The sequence below is a fragment of the Bombina bombina genome, chromosome 4 (genome assembly GCF_027579735.1).
Source record: "Bombina bombina isolate aBomBom1 chromosome 4, aBomBom1.pri, whole genome shotgun sequence".
In the NCBI taxonomy this organism is placed as follows: Eukaryota; Metazoa; Chordata; class Amphibia; order Anura; family Bombinatoridae; genus Bombina; species Bombina bombina.
This window is the reverse complement of record NC_069502.1, coordinates 402,247,988-402,264,359: the sequence shown is the minus strand read 5'-3', so window position 1 is coordinate 402,264,359 and position 16,372 is coordinate 402,247,988. Positions and strand designations below refer to the sequence as shown.

The 16,372-nt window shown below is 34.8% G+C and overlaps 1 protein-coding gene across 1 annotated transcript in view; it reads left to right on the top strand.

Moving 5' to 3' along the window:
• Positions 1 to 16,372, top strand: part of LOC128656335 (kininogen-1) — a 386,172-nt gene that overhangs the window by 208,842 nt on the left and 160,958 nt on the right. Inside the window, exon 4 of the mRNA XM_053710185.1 lies at positions 14,789 to 14,934. Within this exon, the coding sequence (XP_053566160.1) occupies positions 14,789 to 14,934 (146 nt within the window). The remainder of the gene's footprint in view (positions 1 to 14,788; positions 14,935 to 16,372) is intronic.

Here is a 16,372-nt window from a genome sequence, read left to right as displayed (position 1 = left end):
AAACCATCAACAAGTAAGAATAATGGAACTATCACTGAACACAAACAAAATTAACATTTGAAACATTCTAGAGGTCAATATGCCCCTCAACATCTAAACAATAGATCCAACAGGGATGACAACTATAGAAGAGATTTCCACCAATACCACACTAATGATACTAATGATAATTATAATAGAAGGGAGTGGAATCAATTCCACTATAATAGAGAGAGAAGGCAAAATTCGGGTAACACCTACAATAGACAAAACTGGAATAAGACAAATCTTTTTAGAGAAAGAAGAAATTAGATGGATAATGCCCACACTAGATCTAATACGTATTATGCAGAACCAAGAAATTATTAAGATAACACACACCCACAGAGAAACTATAACTATAGAAATAATTATTCTAATCATTACCAAACACGATACAATGACAACTATGACAGGTATGAAAATAAACAAGAGAGAAACGAAAATTATTGGACCTATCCTAAACGTAGAAATCACAATTACATTGAAGATAAACCACACTGGCAAATACCAACTAGGAACAAATTTACAGCTATTGAAACACTAAGATCAGATGAAATCACTTTACAAAACCATCATCATTTTTTATCCCAAGGCCCAGTAGATCCAAAATCACCAAGATTAAGACCAAGAATAGAAACAGAAAAAGATATACAAAGACCCCAAAAAAGTCCAAGAAAAAGATTAAGAGAGGTTGTAGAGGAAGAGAAAGAGACAAAAATAAGAGATTACAAAAGGACGAAGTAGTAGCTAAGGGTATTTTTAACTTAAGCAGTGTCACGCTGAATAAAGATGAATTAAAAGTCCTAAACAGAGGTCTATCATTTGCACCCTCTACAAGAATGAACAAATTTCAACCACATATACATATAAGTCAATTCGTCAGAAAACTGACTTTGAAAAAATATTTCATAAAAAATCCCATTGAAAGAAACTTCCAGACACCACTTAATCACACTACTAATGCCAATAATTCTCCAAAGTATATACATACTGATTTAAAAGAAAAATCTAAATTTTATCCAAGACATGAACGTGGACGTAATCTCGAGTTATTCGACCAACTAGTTCAAAAAGATATACAAAATACAAAATCAAAAAACCATACTAAATATAATCTTTCACTAAAAGAAAAACAAGCATTGCAAAGTTTACAAAAGAACAAAAACATAGTAATAAAACAAGCTGATAAAGGAGGGGGGGTTGTAATTCTGGATAAAACAGAATATTTGAAAGAATCAAATAGATTACTTGAAGATCGGACTACTTACACCATAATTAAATCAGATCCAACTAATACATACTCTAACAGATTGAATGCATTACTAGATGAAGCCAAACAGAAAGGCATTATTAACACTAAAGAATTTAGATATCTATAACCAACATTCCCAAAAATACTCATTTTCTACTACCTCCCCAAAATACATAAAGATATACAAAACCCACCCGGTAGACCAATCATTTCAGGTATTGGATCAATAACATGCAACCTTTCAGAATACATAGATACATTTCTACAGAAATATGTTAAAACTCTCCCATCATATCTGAAAGATACGACAGACGTATTACAAACTTTAGATAAAATTACATGGCAAGACAACTATTACCTCATCACTAGTGATGTTTCATCACTCTACACAAGTATCAAACATAATTACGGTATAAAAGCAGTGGAAAATTATCTATCTAATGACAAAACACTTGAGAAAGATCAGGCCAAATTCTTATTGGAGGGAATCCCTTTTATTTTGAATCAAAACTATTTTTCTTTCAATGGGAAATTTTTCCTTCAGATAACAGGTACAGCTATGGGCACGAGGTTTGCGCCAAGCTACGCTAACTTATTCATGGGTAACTGGGAACAAGAATTTATCCAGAGCCATGAGCTTGGCGCAAACCTCGTGCTATACAAACGGTACATAGATGATATCCTGATGATTTGGAGAGGGGATATTGTCCATTTAGAAAAATTCCTTAACGATATGAATCACAACACAATAGGTCTGAAATTCACAAACAATATAAGTAGAACAAAAATAATTTTTCTGGATTTAGAAATTGAAATTATTGACAATTCAATAAACACAAAAACACATTTTAAGACAGTAGACGCCAACAATGTAATACATTCAGAAAGCTGTCATCTAAAAAGATGGAAAGAGAATGTTCCAAAGGGACAATGTGTTTGATTACGTCGATACTGTTCTAAAACAATAGATTATTTGGAACAAGCAGACTTTCTAGAAAGAAAATTTCTAGAGAAAGGCTATAAAAAAGAGATAGTAACAAAAGCAAAAAAAGATGTGGAAGCAACGGATAGAAATGAATATTTAAAATATAAAGACAAATCTAAAGTAAACACTCCAGAAAATACTATTATTAATGTACCACTAATCACCAATTATAATGATGACTTCAAAACCTTGAGAAAGATTGTTAACAAACATTGGCATTTGGTACAAAATGATCCAATAATAGGCAACAAAGTATCTCCATACACCAATATTCTATACAGAAAGGCAAAAAACCTAAAAAATATTCTATCCCCTAGTGAGTTTAAGACTGAACATCAAAACACTAAACAAATCAGCCTATTAGGTAACGATATTAAAGGTTTTTTTCCCTGTTTTGGATGTAAGTCCTGCCAACATAGTTGTAAAACAAAAAATGACAAGTCCACACAAACTGGAAAAATATATGACATAGACTGCACAATTAGATGTCAAGATAAAGGGGTAATATATATGATCCAATGCACATGTAATAAACAATACATTGGAGAAACGACTAGGACTCTCAGGGAAAGAATCCGAGAACATCTATGGACAATAGAGAAAGGCAAAAAAGAAACCTACTTATACCAACATTTTAAAGAACACCATAACAATAATCTATCATATTTTAAATATTGGGGGATTAAAAAGATCACTCCGAATTGGAGGGGAGGTAACTTAGAAGTTGAACTCCTTAGAATGGAATCAGAAACCATATATACATTACAGACCCTCCAGCCACTAGGACTAAATTCAGAATTAGAGATATCCATTTTTCTTTGAAATTTCTATATTGCAAGTTTGTGTTATATCTGCTTTATGTACCCTTGATACCTTATATTTAGGAGCGATCCCCCAAAACTACCAAATGTAGGTACATTCATAATTGATATTGATATATACAATCGTTAATATCGCAAATTACTCTATCCGTCTAATTATAGGCAGTCCAATTCCACAAATAGATTCAGAATTAGAAAACCTCTATATCTGCAATATTTGGATAAAATTATAATTCCAAATCCTAACATATGATGAACTCACTGTCCTCCATGTACACTATTCCATTAAGTCAACCTTTAGTGATGTCACTTATGTAGGTATAACGTCAGTAATTCTGAATGGTAGTATTTACACCAACAATCCATCTTTAACACTAATCTATTGCCTCAGAGATCACTTTAAAACTAGCTTAACGTTATGTGTAACACCTCACAACATAAGGTATTATTTCCAATGTAACTTTTTTAGATAGAAAGTTCAAATTGCCTATTTTATATAAACTTACATTTTTTGTGTTCCCTGTCATAAAAATATCTTATGAGTTAATAGTTAATTTATTATGTGTATAATATTCCATAAATGAATATCTAATTTTGTCAAAAGTTGAGTGAAAAGCATAAAGTGAACCTTATTACCACCTTTATATACAAAAAACTGTTAACCTGCAATTCCACCTTAAACCTAAGAAGGTGTGCCTCCATGGAACCTACCTTAATTACCTAACCAATAAGATCACAAGAAACACCTTTATAAGGAAGCACCCAACCTGTCTGGAGTATCTTGATAAAGCCCCCAGAGACTGAAACGCGTAGATTTTACTCCAGACTTTTCTACTACCACTTTTCTACAACCACGTTTAAAGAAAGTCTTACAAACTCCTAAAAGCTGCGATCCAGCCCCTCAAGTGGACTCTTTAATTTTCATGATTTAGGAGCCAAAACCACAAGGAGGACCAAGGATCTGATCAGCGAGAAAGTGGAGCACAGCTTTTCTTTCTAACAGTGGATCCCCAACACCGCACACCAAAGTGCAGAAGAAAAAAGTTTTTTACAGCTGCAGTTTATACATCTTGAAAAAGATCACTTACATCTGAACACGCTAAACATCCAGCGTGCACAGTCACAGCCTATCCTAAGAGAGGTGTGACCCCTAACCACCAATCAGGAACGGAGGCTTGTTTGTTTCTCACGTTAAGCCGCGAAGGAACAAAACTGAGAAGGAAGCCCACAGAACATCGGCACTTACACGATTCCCAACAGACATTTGTAAGGTACCTTACAGCTTGCTTTAATCCCAAGGTGGCATTTTTTGTTTATCAAGTTATATTCAGAGACCATATATTGTCAAGTCACTCGACTTACTGAGAAAATTCATAGGGAGACGTCCCTTGTTTTATTTGCTTTTATTTGTTTTATTTGCCATATATTTTTTAGTCAATCCTAATGTTTTATTGCTGACAGTAAATTTAGTTTAATAAAATAGTTTTAACACTTCTACATCCTTTTTTATTTTTTGGATATAGTTATATCCATTTCTTATCACTGCTAATTGGATCACCACTAGCATCACTTACACTTATTTCCTCCTCATAACCTATTCACGAACATTATCCACCCCATCTGTAATTACAGATTTAGTATTATCATTATTTTTATATAACAATACACTAAGAAAATATTTTAAACCAGTCACCACATAGGACTTAAATCCTAAATAATCGTTGTCTGAGACACTTAGACACTATTGTTTTTTCACCTGATACAAATCAGAATCACTTATAATATCTCACTTAGATAAGTTACACATATAATGGTAGCATATATCCTAGCTTAAGTTACAAGCGCCAGTGGAAATCCAAACTCTTACAATTGTTCTCAACCTAAACTACTGAGGAGGAGTAGTTTTCCCCATCCACCAGGCATACAGGATTTTTTAGTAAGCGCCAACCCTCTTTTCACTATATCACTACTATCCCTCTGATCTTCCTACTGAGTGTTGAATTGCGCTAACTAACTACCTTGTAAAATACACTTCTAACTATGGAAGAAGATATGTTTGCATTTAGAGATAATCTTTTAGCTCACCTAACAGACAATCATACAATTGAAAACAATAACCTGAATACAACCATTAATATTATGGATGAAATGTTTAACCTAGAAAAATATATGGTTAGAGAACTCAAACAAAAAACTGAAATTATCTTTATGGATAAATATATAGATTCAAGTATAGTTCCAAGAGGCCTTAGAATAAAGAAAAAATGTAATTTTGAATTACAAATACAATTTGAAAAATAATGGGATGATACTTTAGAAAAATCGGCAATAACATTAATGGGTATCATTAAAAAATCAAGAGAACTGTCACTTACAGATATTGAAAAAAAGATTTCAGAGATCAAAACAAAACTGTCAGATAAAAAGGAAAATAATGATTATAAAGATAGACAAAAAGACATTATATATAAATGGGGGGAACTTAGAAAAGACCTATTAAACACAAAATGGGGAAAATTAAAAAGAGATCAAAATGACTATCTAGAACAAACTATAGAATTAATAAATATAGATACAGAGCCCACTACACCTAAACCATCAACAAGTAAGAATAATGGAACTATCACTGAACACAAACAAAATGAACATTTGAAACATTCTAGAGGTCAATATGCCCCTCAACATCTAAACAATAGATCCAACAGGGATGACAACTATAGAAGAGATTTCCACCAATACCACACTAATGATACTAATGATAATTATAATAGAAGGGAGTGGAATCAATTCCACTATAATAGAGAGAGAAGGCAAAATTCGGGTAACGCCTACAATAGACAAAACTGGAATAAGACAAATCTTTTTAGAGAAAGAAGAAATGAGATGGATAATGCCCACACTAGATCTTATACGTATTATACAGAACCAATAAATTATTATGACAACACCCACCCACAGAGAAACTATAACTATAGAAATAATGATTCTAATCATTACCAAACACGATACAATGACAACTATGACAGGTATGAAAATAAACAAGAGAGAAACAAAAATTATTGGACCTATCCTAAACGTAGAAATCACAATTACATTGAAGATAAACCACACTGGCAAATACCAACTAGGAACAGATTTACAGCTATTGAAACACTAAGATCAGATGAAATCCCTTTACAAAACCATCATCATTTTTTATCCCAAGGCCCAGTAGATCCAAAATCACCAAGATTAAGACCAAGAATAGAAACAGAAAAAGATATACAAAGACCCCAAAAAAGTCCAAGAAAAAGATTAAGAGAGGTTGTAGAGGAAGAGACAAAAATAAGAGATTACAAAAGGACGAAGTAGTAGCTAAGGGTATTTTTAACTTAAGCAGTGTCACGCTGAATAAAGATGAATTAAAAGTCCTAAACAGAGGTCTATCATTTGCACCCTCTACAAGAATGAACAAATTTCAAACACACATACATATAAGTCAATTCGTCAGAAAACTGACTTTGAAAAAATATTTCATAAAAAATCCCATTGAAAGAAACTTCCAGACACCACTTAATCACACTACTAATGCCAATAATTCTCCAAAGTATATACATACTGATTTAAAAGAAAAATCTACATTTTATCCAAGACATGAACGTGGAAGTAATCTCGAGTTATTCGAACAACTAGTTCAAAAAGATATACAAAATACAAAATCAAAAAACCATACTAAATATAATCTTTGTAATTCTGGATAAAACAGAATATTTGAAAGAATCAAATAGATTACTTGAAGATCGGACTACTTACACCATACTTAAATCAGATCCAACTAATACATACTCTAACAGATTGAATGCATTACTAGATGAAGCCAAACAGAAAGGCATTATTAACACTAAAGAATTTAGATATCTATCACCAACATTCCCAAAAATACCCATTTTCTACTACCTCCCCAAAATACATAAAGATATACAAAACCCACCCGGTAGACCAATCATTTCAGGTATTGGATCAATAACATGCAACCTTTCAGAATACATAGATAAATTTCTACAGAAATATGTTAAAACTCTCTCATCATATCTGAAAGATACGACAGACGTATTACAAACTTTAGATAAAATTACATGGCAAGACAATTATTACCTCATCACTAGCGATGTTTCATCACTCTACACAAGTATCAAACATAATTACGGTATAAAAGAAGTGGAAAATTATCTATCTAATGACAAAACACTTGAGAAAGATCAGGCCAAATTCTTATTGGAGGGAATCTCTTTTATTTTGAATCAAAACTATTTTTCTTTCAATGGGAAATTTTTCCTTCAGATAACAGGTACAGCTATGGGCACGAGGTTTGCGCCAAGCTACGCTAACTTATTCATGGGTAACTGGGAACAAGAATTTATCCAGAGCCATGAGCTTGGCGCAAACCTCGTGCTATACAAACGGTACATAGATGATATCCTGATGATTTGGAGAGGGGATATTGTCCATTTAGAAAAGTTCCTTAACGATATGAATCACAACACAATAGGTCTGAAATTCACAAACAATATAAGTAGAACAAAAATAATTTTTCTGGATTTAGAAATTGAAATTATTGACAATTCAATAAACACAAAAACACATTTTAAGACAGTAGACGCCAACAATTTAATACATTCAGAAAGCTGTCATCTAAAAAGATGGAAAGAGAATGTTCCAAAGGGACAATGTGTTCGATTACGTCGAAACTGTTCTAAAACAATAGATTATTTGGAACAAGCGGACTTTTTAGAAAGAAAATTTCTGGAGAAAGGCTATAAAAAAGAGATAGTAACAAAAGCAAAAAAAGATGAGAAAGATTGTTAACAAACATTGGCATTTGGTACAAAATGATCCAATAATAGGCAACAAAGTATCTCCATACCCCAATATTCTATACAGAAAGGCAAAAAAACTAAAAAATATTCTATCCCCTAGTGAGTTTAAGACTGAACATCAAAACACTAAACAAATCAGCCTATTAGGTAACGATATTAAAGGTTTTTTTCCCTGTTTTGGATGTAAGTCCTGCCAACATAGTTGTAAAACAAAAAATTACAAGTCCACACAAACTGGAAAAATATATGACATAGACTGCACAATTAGATGTCAAGATAAAGGGGTAATATATATGATCCAATGCACATGTAATAAACAATACATTGGAGAAACGACTAGGACTCTCAGGGAAAGAATCCGAGAACATCTATGGACAATAGAGAAAGGCAAAAAAGAAACCTACTTATACCAACATTTTAAAGAACACCATAACAATAATCTATCAGATTTTAAATATTGGGGGATTAAAAAGATCACTCCGAATTGGAGGGGAGGTAACTTAGAAGTTGAACTCCTTAGAATGGAATCAGAAACCATATATACATTACAGACCCTCCAGCCACTAGGACTAAATTCAGAATTAGAGATATCCATTTTTCTTTGAAATTTCTATATTGCAAGTTTGTGTTATATCTGCTTTATGTACCCTTGATACCTTATATTTAGGAGCGATCCCCCAAAACTACCAAATGTAGGTACATTCATAATTGATATTGATATATATAATCGTTAATATCGCAAATTACTCTATCCGTCTAATCATAGGCAGTCCAATTCCACAAATAGATTCAGAATTAGAAAACCTCTATATCTGCAATATTTGGATAAAATTATAATTCCAAATCCTAACATATGATAAACTCACTGTCCTCCATGTACACTATTCCATTAAGTCAACCTTTAGTGATGTCACTTATGTAGGTATAACGTCAGTAATTCTGAATGGTAGTATTTACACCAACAATCCATCTTTAACACTAATCTATTGCCTCAGAGATCACTTTAAAACTAGCTTAACGTTATGTGTAACACCTCACAACATAAGGTTTTATTTCCAATGTAACTTTTTTAGATAGAAAGTTCAAATTGCCTATTTTATATAAACTTACATTTTTTGTGTTCCCTGTCATAAAAATATCTTATGAGTTAATAGTTAATTTATTATGTGTATAACATTCCATAAATGAATATCTTATTTTGTCAAAAGTTGAGTGAAAAGCATAAAGTGAACCTTATTACCACCTTTATATACAAAAAACTGTTAACCTGCAATTCCACCTTAAACCTAAGAAGGTGTGCCTCCATGGAACCTACCTTAATTACCTAACCAATAAGATCACAAGAAACACCTTTATAAGGAAGCACCCAACCTGTCTGGAGTATCTTGATAAAGCCCCCAGAGGGTGAAACGCGTAGATTTTACTCCAGACTTTTCTACTACCACTTTTCTACAACCACGTTTAAAGAAAGTCTTACAAACTCCTAAAAGCTGTGATCCAGCCCCTCAAGTGGACTCTCTAATTTTCATGATTTAGGAGCCAAAACCACAAGGAGGACCAAGGATCTGATCAGCGAGAAAGTGGAGCACAGCTTTTCTTTCTAACAGTGGATCCCCAACACCGCACACCAAAGTGCAGAAGAAAAAAGTTTTTTACAGCTGCAGTTCATACATCTTGAAAAAGATCACTTACATCTGAACACGCTAAACATCCAGCGTGCACAGTCACAGCCTATCCTAAGAGAGGTGTGACCCCTAACCACCAATCAGGAACGGAGGCTTGTTTGTTTCTCACGTTAAGCCGCGAAGGAACAAAACTGAGAAGGAAGCCCACAGAACATCGGCACTTACACGATTCCCAACAGACATTTGTAAGGTACCTTACAGCTTGCTTTAATCCCAAGGTGGCATTTTTTGTTTATCAAGTTATATTCAGAGACCATATATTGTCAAGTCACTCGACTTACTGAAAAAATTCATTGGGAGACGTCCCTTGTTTTATTTGCTTTTATTTGTTTTATTTGCCATATATTTTTTAGTCAATCCTAATGTTTTATTGCTGACAGTAAATTTAGTTTAATAAAATAGTTTTAACACTTCTACATCCTTTTTTATTTTTTGGATATAGTTATATCCATTTCTTATCACTGCTAATTGGATCGCCACTAGCATCACTTACACTTATTTACTCCTCATAACCTATTCACGAACATTATCCACCCCATCTGTAATTACAGATTTAGTATTATCATTATTTTTATATAACAATACACTAAGAAAATATTTTAAACCAGTCACCACATAGGACTTAAATCCTAAATAATCGTTGTCTGAGACACTTAGACACTATTGTTTTTTCACCTGATACAAATCAGAATCACTTATAATATCTCACTTAGATAAGTTACACATATAATGGTAGCATATATCCTAGCTTAAGTTACAAGCGCCAGTGGAAATCCAAACTCTTACAATTGTTCTCAACCTAAACTACTGAGGAGGAGTAGTTTTCCCCATCCACCAGGCATACAGGATTTTTTAGTAAACGCCAACCCTCTTTTCACTATATCACTAATATGTTTTCCACAAGTAAAGAATGAAGCCATGGACTCTCCTCATATTAAGAAGGAAAACATAAATTATGCTTACCAGATCATTTCCTTTATTTCTGTATGAGGAGAGTCCACAGCCCCCGCCCGTATTCTCTGAAGGGCGGACCTAAATTTTGTTTTGTTCTTCTAGCACTATTTATACCCTGATATTTCTCCTACTGTTCCTTGTTCCCTTGTCAGAATGACTGGGATATTAGGGAAGTGGGGGAGGTATTTAAGCCTTTGGCTGGGGTGTCTTTGCCTCCTCCTGGAGGTCAGGTTCTGTATTCCCACAAGTAAGGAATGAAGCCGTGGACTCTCCCCATACAGAAGGAAAGGAAATTATCTGGTAAGCATAATTTATGTTTTTTTAATAAATATATTGTATACATTGGCCTCTATTTGTTAAGGTCTGGTGGACCTGATCCGACAGTGCGGATCAGGTCCGCCAGACCTCGCTGAATACGGAGAGCAATACGCTCTCTGTATTCAGCATTGCACCAGCAGCTCACAAGAGCTGCTGGTGCAACGCCACCCCCTGCAGACTCGCGGCCAATGGGCCGCCAACAGGGGGGTGTCAATCAACCCGATCGTACTCGATCGGGTTGATTTCCGGCGATGTCTGTCCGCCTGCTCAGAGCAGGCGGACAGGTTATGGATATAGAAAAAAAGGTATAATAATCTATACACTAAATAAATATATATATATATATATAGCTGCCATTCCCAAAAATACTACTGGACTCCTCAGTAGATAGTGTAAATGCTAAAGAATAGAAATGCGAGAGGCGCTCTAAGAGTTAATATGCAGTGCTCAAATCAGTGATCAGTAAGATAAATATGATGACGGAAGATTTGTGAAATATTCAAAACTTATAATTTATTGCACAATACATATATTAAAAAACAAGATTTAAAAAACAAATGTTTTAAAAAACTCACACCGGTGTCTTATATAGATATCTATCGATTGCCAAAAATGCAATATATATGTATATGTAGAAGGTCAAGTATTCTTAAGAACTCGAGATATCTTAACATATAGTTATAAAATTTGACACATAGTCTAAAAACATCTATCTACAATGTATCTAAGATATTCCTAGATTGTTCCTTGCAAGGAAGAGTCTTTTAACCCCTGTGATGAATATTATTCATTTGGCAGATCTGTAACTTTGTTACTTCGATATGTTCATTAGGAGATTGCAGATTCATATAATTGAAGGTAAAAGTGTGAATCCAATCTCTGCTGATAGATTCGTTATAATCAAAGTTCAGAAAAAGTCTTTCTTTTTATAAATATATTTTTCAAACAAGTATTCCGTTTCTGTTATTTTTTCTGTTTTTTTCAAAGTTATATTGTACTGTTATAACGATTAATTCTGTGCAGTCTTTGAAAGAATAAATGTTCAGTCTGAAATAATTATCCCAGTTAGTGTATTAGATTGTTGGTGTCTTTCTTGGATTAACGGTTAGTTAACAGACACTTTGTAGGTTATTTATATGCTATAGCGTATGTTATTAAATTGATAGAAACAGTTTTTTGCAATAACAATCGTACCTGCTGTGTTTTCTGAACATTTATTCTTTCAAAGACTGCACAGAATTAATCGTTATAACAGTACAATATAACTTTGAAAAAAAACAGAAAAAATAACAGAAACGGAATACTTATTTGAAAAATATATTTATAAAAAGAAAGACTTTTTCTGAACTTTGATTATAACGAATCTATCAGCAGAGATTGGATTCACACATTTACCTTCAATTATATGAATCTGCAATCTCCTAATGAACATATCGAAGTAACAAAGTTACAGATCTGCCAAATGAATAATATTCATCACAGGGGTTAAAAGACTCTTCCTTGCAAGGAACAATCTAGGAATATCTTAGATACATTGTAGATAGATGTTTTTAGACTTTGTGTCAAATTTTATATCTACAGGGAGTGCAGAATTATTAGGCAAATGAGTATTTTGACCACATCATCCTCTTTATGCATGTTGTCTTACTCCAAGCTGTATAGGCTCGAAAGCCTACTACCAATTAAGCATATTAGGTGATGTCCATCTCTGTAATGAGAAGGGGTGTGGTCTAATGACATCAACACCCTATATCAGGTGTGCATAATTATTAGGCAACTTCCTTTCCTTTGGCAAAATGGGTCAAAAGAAGGACTTGACAGGCTCAGAAAAGTAAAAAATAGTGAGATATCTTGCAGAGGGATGCAGCACTCTTAAAATTGCAAAGCTTCTGAAGCGTGATCATCGAACAATCAAGCGTTTCATTCAAAATAGTCAACAGGGTCGCAAGAAGCGTGTGGAAAAACCAAGGCGCAAAATAACTGCCCATGAACTGAGAAAAGTCAAGTGTGCAGCTGCCAAGATGCCACTTGCCACCAGTTTGGCCATATTTCAGAGCTGCAACATCACTGGAGTGCCCAAAAGCACAAGGTGTGCAATACTCAGAGACATGGCCAAGGTAAGAAAGGCTGAAAGACGACCACACTGAACAAGACACACAAGCTGAAACGTCAAGACTGGGCCAAGAAATATCTCAAGACTGATTTTTCTAAGGTTTTATGGACTGATGAAATGAGAGTGAGTCTTGATGGGCCAGATGGATGGGCCCGTGGCTGGATTGGTAAAGGGCAGAGAGCTCCAGTCCGACTCAGACGCCAGCAAGGTGGAGGTGGAGTACTGGTTTGGGCTGGTATCATCAAAGATGAGCTTGTGGGGCCTTTTCGGGTTGAGGATGGAGTCAAGCTCAACTCCCAGTCCTACTGCCAGTTTCTGGAAGACACCTTCTTCAAGCAGTGGTACAGGAAGAAGTCTGCATCCTTCAAGAAAAACATGATTTTCATGCAGGACAATGCTCCATCACACGCGTCCAAGTACTCCACAGCGTGGCTGGCAAGAAAGGGTATAAAAGAAGAAAATCTAATGACATAGCCTCCTTGTTCACCTGATCTGAACCCCATTGAGAACCTGTGGTCCATCATCAAATGTGAGATTTACAAGGAGGGAAAACAGTACACCTCTCTGAACAGTGTCTGGGAGGCTGTGGTTGCTGCTGCACGCAATGTTGATGGTGAACAGATCAAAACACTGACAGAATCCATGGATGGCAGGCTTTTGAGTGTCCTTGCAAAGAAAGGTGGCTATATTGGTCACTGATTTGTTTTTGTTTTGTTTTTGAATGTCAGAAATGTATATTTGTGAATGTTGAGATGTTATATTGGTTTCACTGGTAAAAATAAATAATTGAAATGGGTATATATTTGTTTTTTGTTAAGTTGCCTAATAATTATGCACAGTAATAGTCACCTGCACACACAGATATCCCCCTAAAATAGCTATAACTAAAAACAAACTAAAAACTACTTCCAAAACTATTCAGCTTTGATATTAATGAGTTTTTTGGGTTCATTGAGAACATGGTTGTTCTTCAATAATAAAATTAATCCTCAAAAATACAACTTGCCTAATAATTCTGCACTCCCTGTATATGTTAAGATATCTCGAGTTCTTAAGAATACTTGACCCTCTACATATACATATATATTGCATTTTTGGCTAACGATAGATATCTATATAAGACACCGGTGTCAGTTTTTTTAAAATATATATATGTATTGTGCAATAAATTATAAGTTTTGAATATTTCACAAATCTTCCATCATCATATTTTATTATATTTATCTTACTGATCACTGATTTGAGCACTGCATATTAACTCTTAGAGCGCCTCCCGCATTTCTATTTTTGGACAGGTTATGGAGCAGCGGTCTTTGTGACCACTGCTTCATAACTTCATAGACTCACTTCATAGAAACACGGGCCATCAAGCTCCTTTCGGAGCTTTATAGATAGGTCCCATAGTATCCTGGGAGTATCCTTGTGAGCCGTGGAACTTTATACCTACCTGCACCATCACTAAGAGCTTAGTTATAGCTCTCCACAATGTAAGTATTGTTCCCTAAGGGGTTGGATTATTTGATCCTATATACTCCACCATATTTATCTCCTCTTTTCTACGTATATCTTCATGTGATTCTCTACAATCAAGCATTTGAGCCATTCCACTCCTCCTATTTTGGACTTTTTTTGCATATATCCTTGTCTTGTTGCACTATGTTATAGTGATTAAATGTTATACTCATGTAACTAGAAATTAAGAGATAAACACAACCATGGGATATAATGCAATAAAAATAAGTACTGATAGGAAAAGCCAATTATTCTGTAATTTGTTTTTTAGGAGTTTGTGTTGACTGCCATATAGAATTGGATCCAGATGACCCAGAGCTGCTGAATATGTTACAACAAGTTATTAATGAATTTAATTCTGAAAATAACCACACCAATCTGTACAACATTCGTTCTGTTACAGAAGCAACCAGAAAGGTAAGAATATTAAAATATTTAATCATAAATCCTTTTTTGAAAGTGTTATTTTGTTTTATTTTTTCTTGTGTATTATATATACAATATATATATATATATATATATATATATATATATATATATATATATATATATATATATATATATATATATATATATATATATATATATAAAGACAGTATTTGCACTCTTACCTCAGGTACAGCATGCCAGGGTGACAGGAACGTAGGAGATTTACACAGTAATGAGGATCCACACTCACTGGACCATTTAAAGTAGATGGTTTATTCCAAACAGTGATATTTTCGTGGATCAAACACTGGTCTGATGAAGAAGAGTGTTTGATCCCTGAAACGTCACTGTTTGGAATAAGTCCTAGGGCAAAGGTTTTTTATAGAACAATGTCTAGGCTTAGGTCTAGGTTTAGAGGTATTGCCAGTGTTAAGCTTTGGTCTATGGTTGGAGAAGGGGCCAGAGTTAGGGTTAGGTCCACGGTTGGAGGTAGTGCTAGTGTTAGCATTAGGTCTAGTGTTGGAGGTACTGCCAGTGTTAGGTCTAGGGTTGGAGGTAATGGTAATGCCAGTGCTAGGGTTGTATGTAGTGCGAGTATTATTTTTAGGTCTAGTGTTGGAGGTAGTGCCAGTGAAAGTCTTAGTTCAAGGGTTGGAGGTAGGGCGAGGAATAGGATTAGGTCTAGGGTTGGAGGTAGTGCCAGTGTTAGGTCTAGTGATGGAGGTATGACCAGGGTTAGGGTTAGGTCTAGGGTTGGAGGTAGTGCCAGTGTTAGAGTTAGGTCTAGAGTTGAAGGTAGTGCCAGTGTTATGGTTAGGTCTAGGGTTGGAGGTAATGCCAGTGTTAGGGTTATTTCTAGGTTTGTAGGTAGTGTCAGTGTTAGGTTAGGTCTAGAGTTCAGTGTAGTTCCAGTGTTATGGTAAGGTCTAGGGTTGGGGGTAATGCCAGGGTTAGGGTTAAGTCTAGAGTTAGAGGTAGTGCAAGTGTTAGGCCTTGAGTTGGATGTAGTGCCAGTGTTAGGGTTAGGTCTAGGGTTGGAGGTGGTACCATGTTTAGAATTAGGTATATGGTTGGAAGTAGGGCTATGGTTAAGGGTTAAGGGAAATGCCAGGGTTAGGGTTAGGTCTAGGATTGATGGTATTGTCAGTGTTAGGTTTAGGTCTAAATTTGGAAGTAGTTCCAGTGCTAGGGTTAGGTCTAGGGTTGGAGGTAATGCCAGTGTTAGGGTTAGGTCTAGAGTTGTAAGTAGTGCTAGAGTTACGTCTTTAGTTGGAGGTAGTGCTGGTGTTAGGGTTAAGTCTAGGGTTGGAGGTAATGCCAGTATTAGGCTTAGGTCTAGGGTTGGAGGTATTGTCAGTGTTTAGGTTTAAGTCTAAATAGGAGGTAGTTCCAGTGTTAGGGTTACATCTAGGGTTGGAGGTAATGC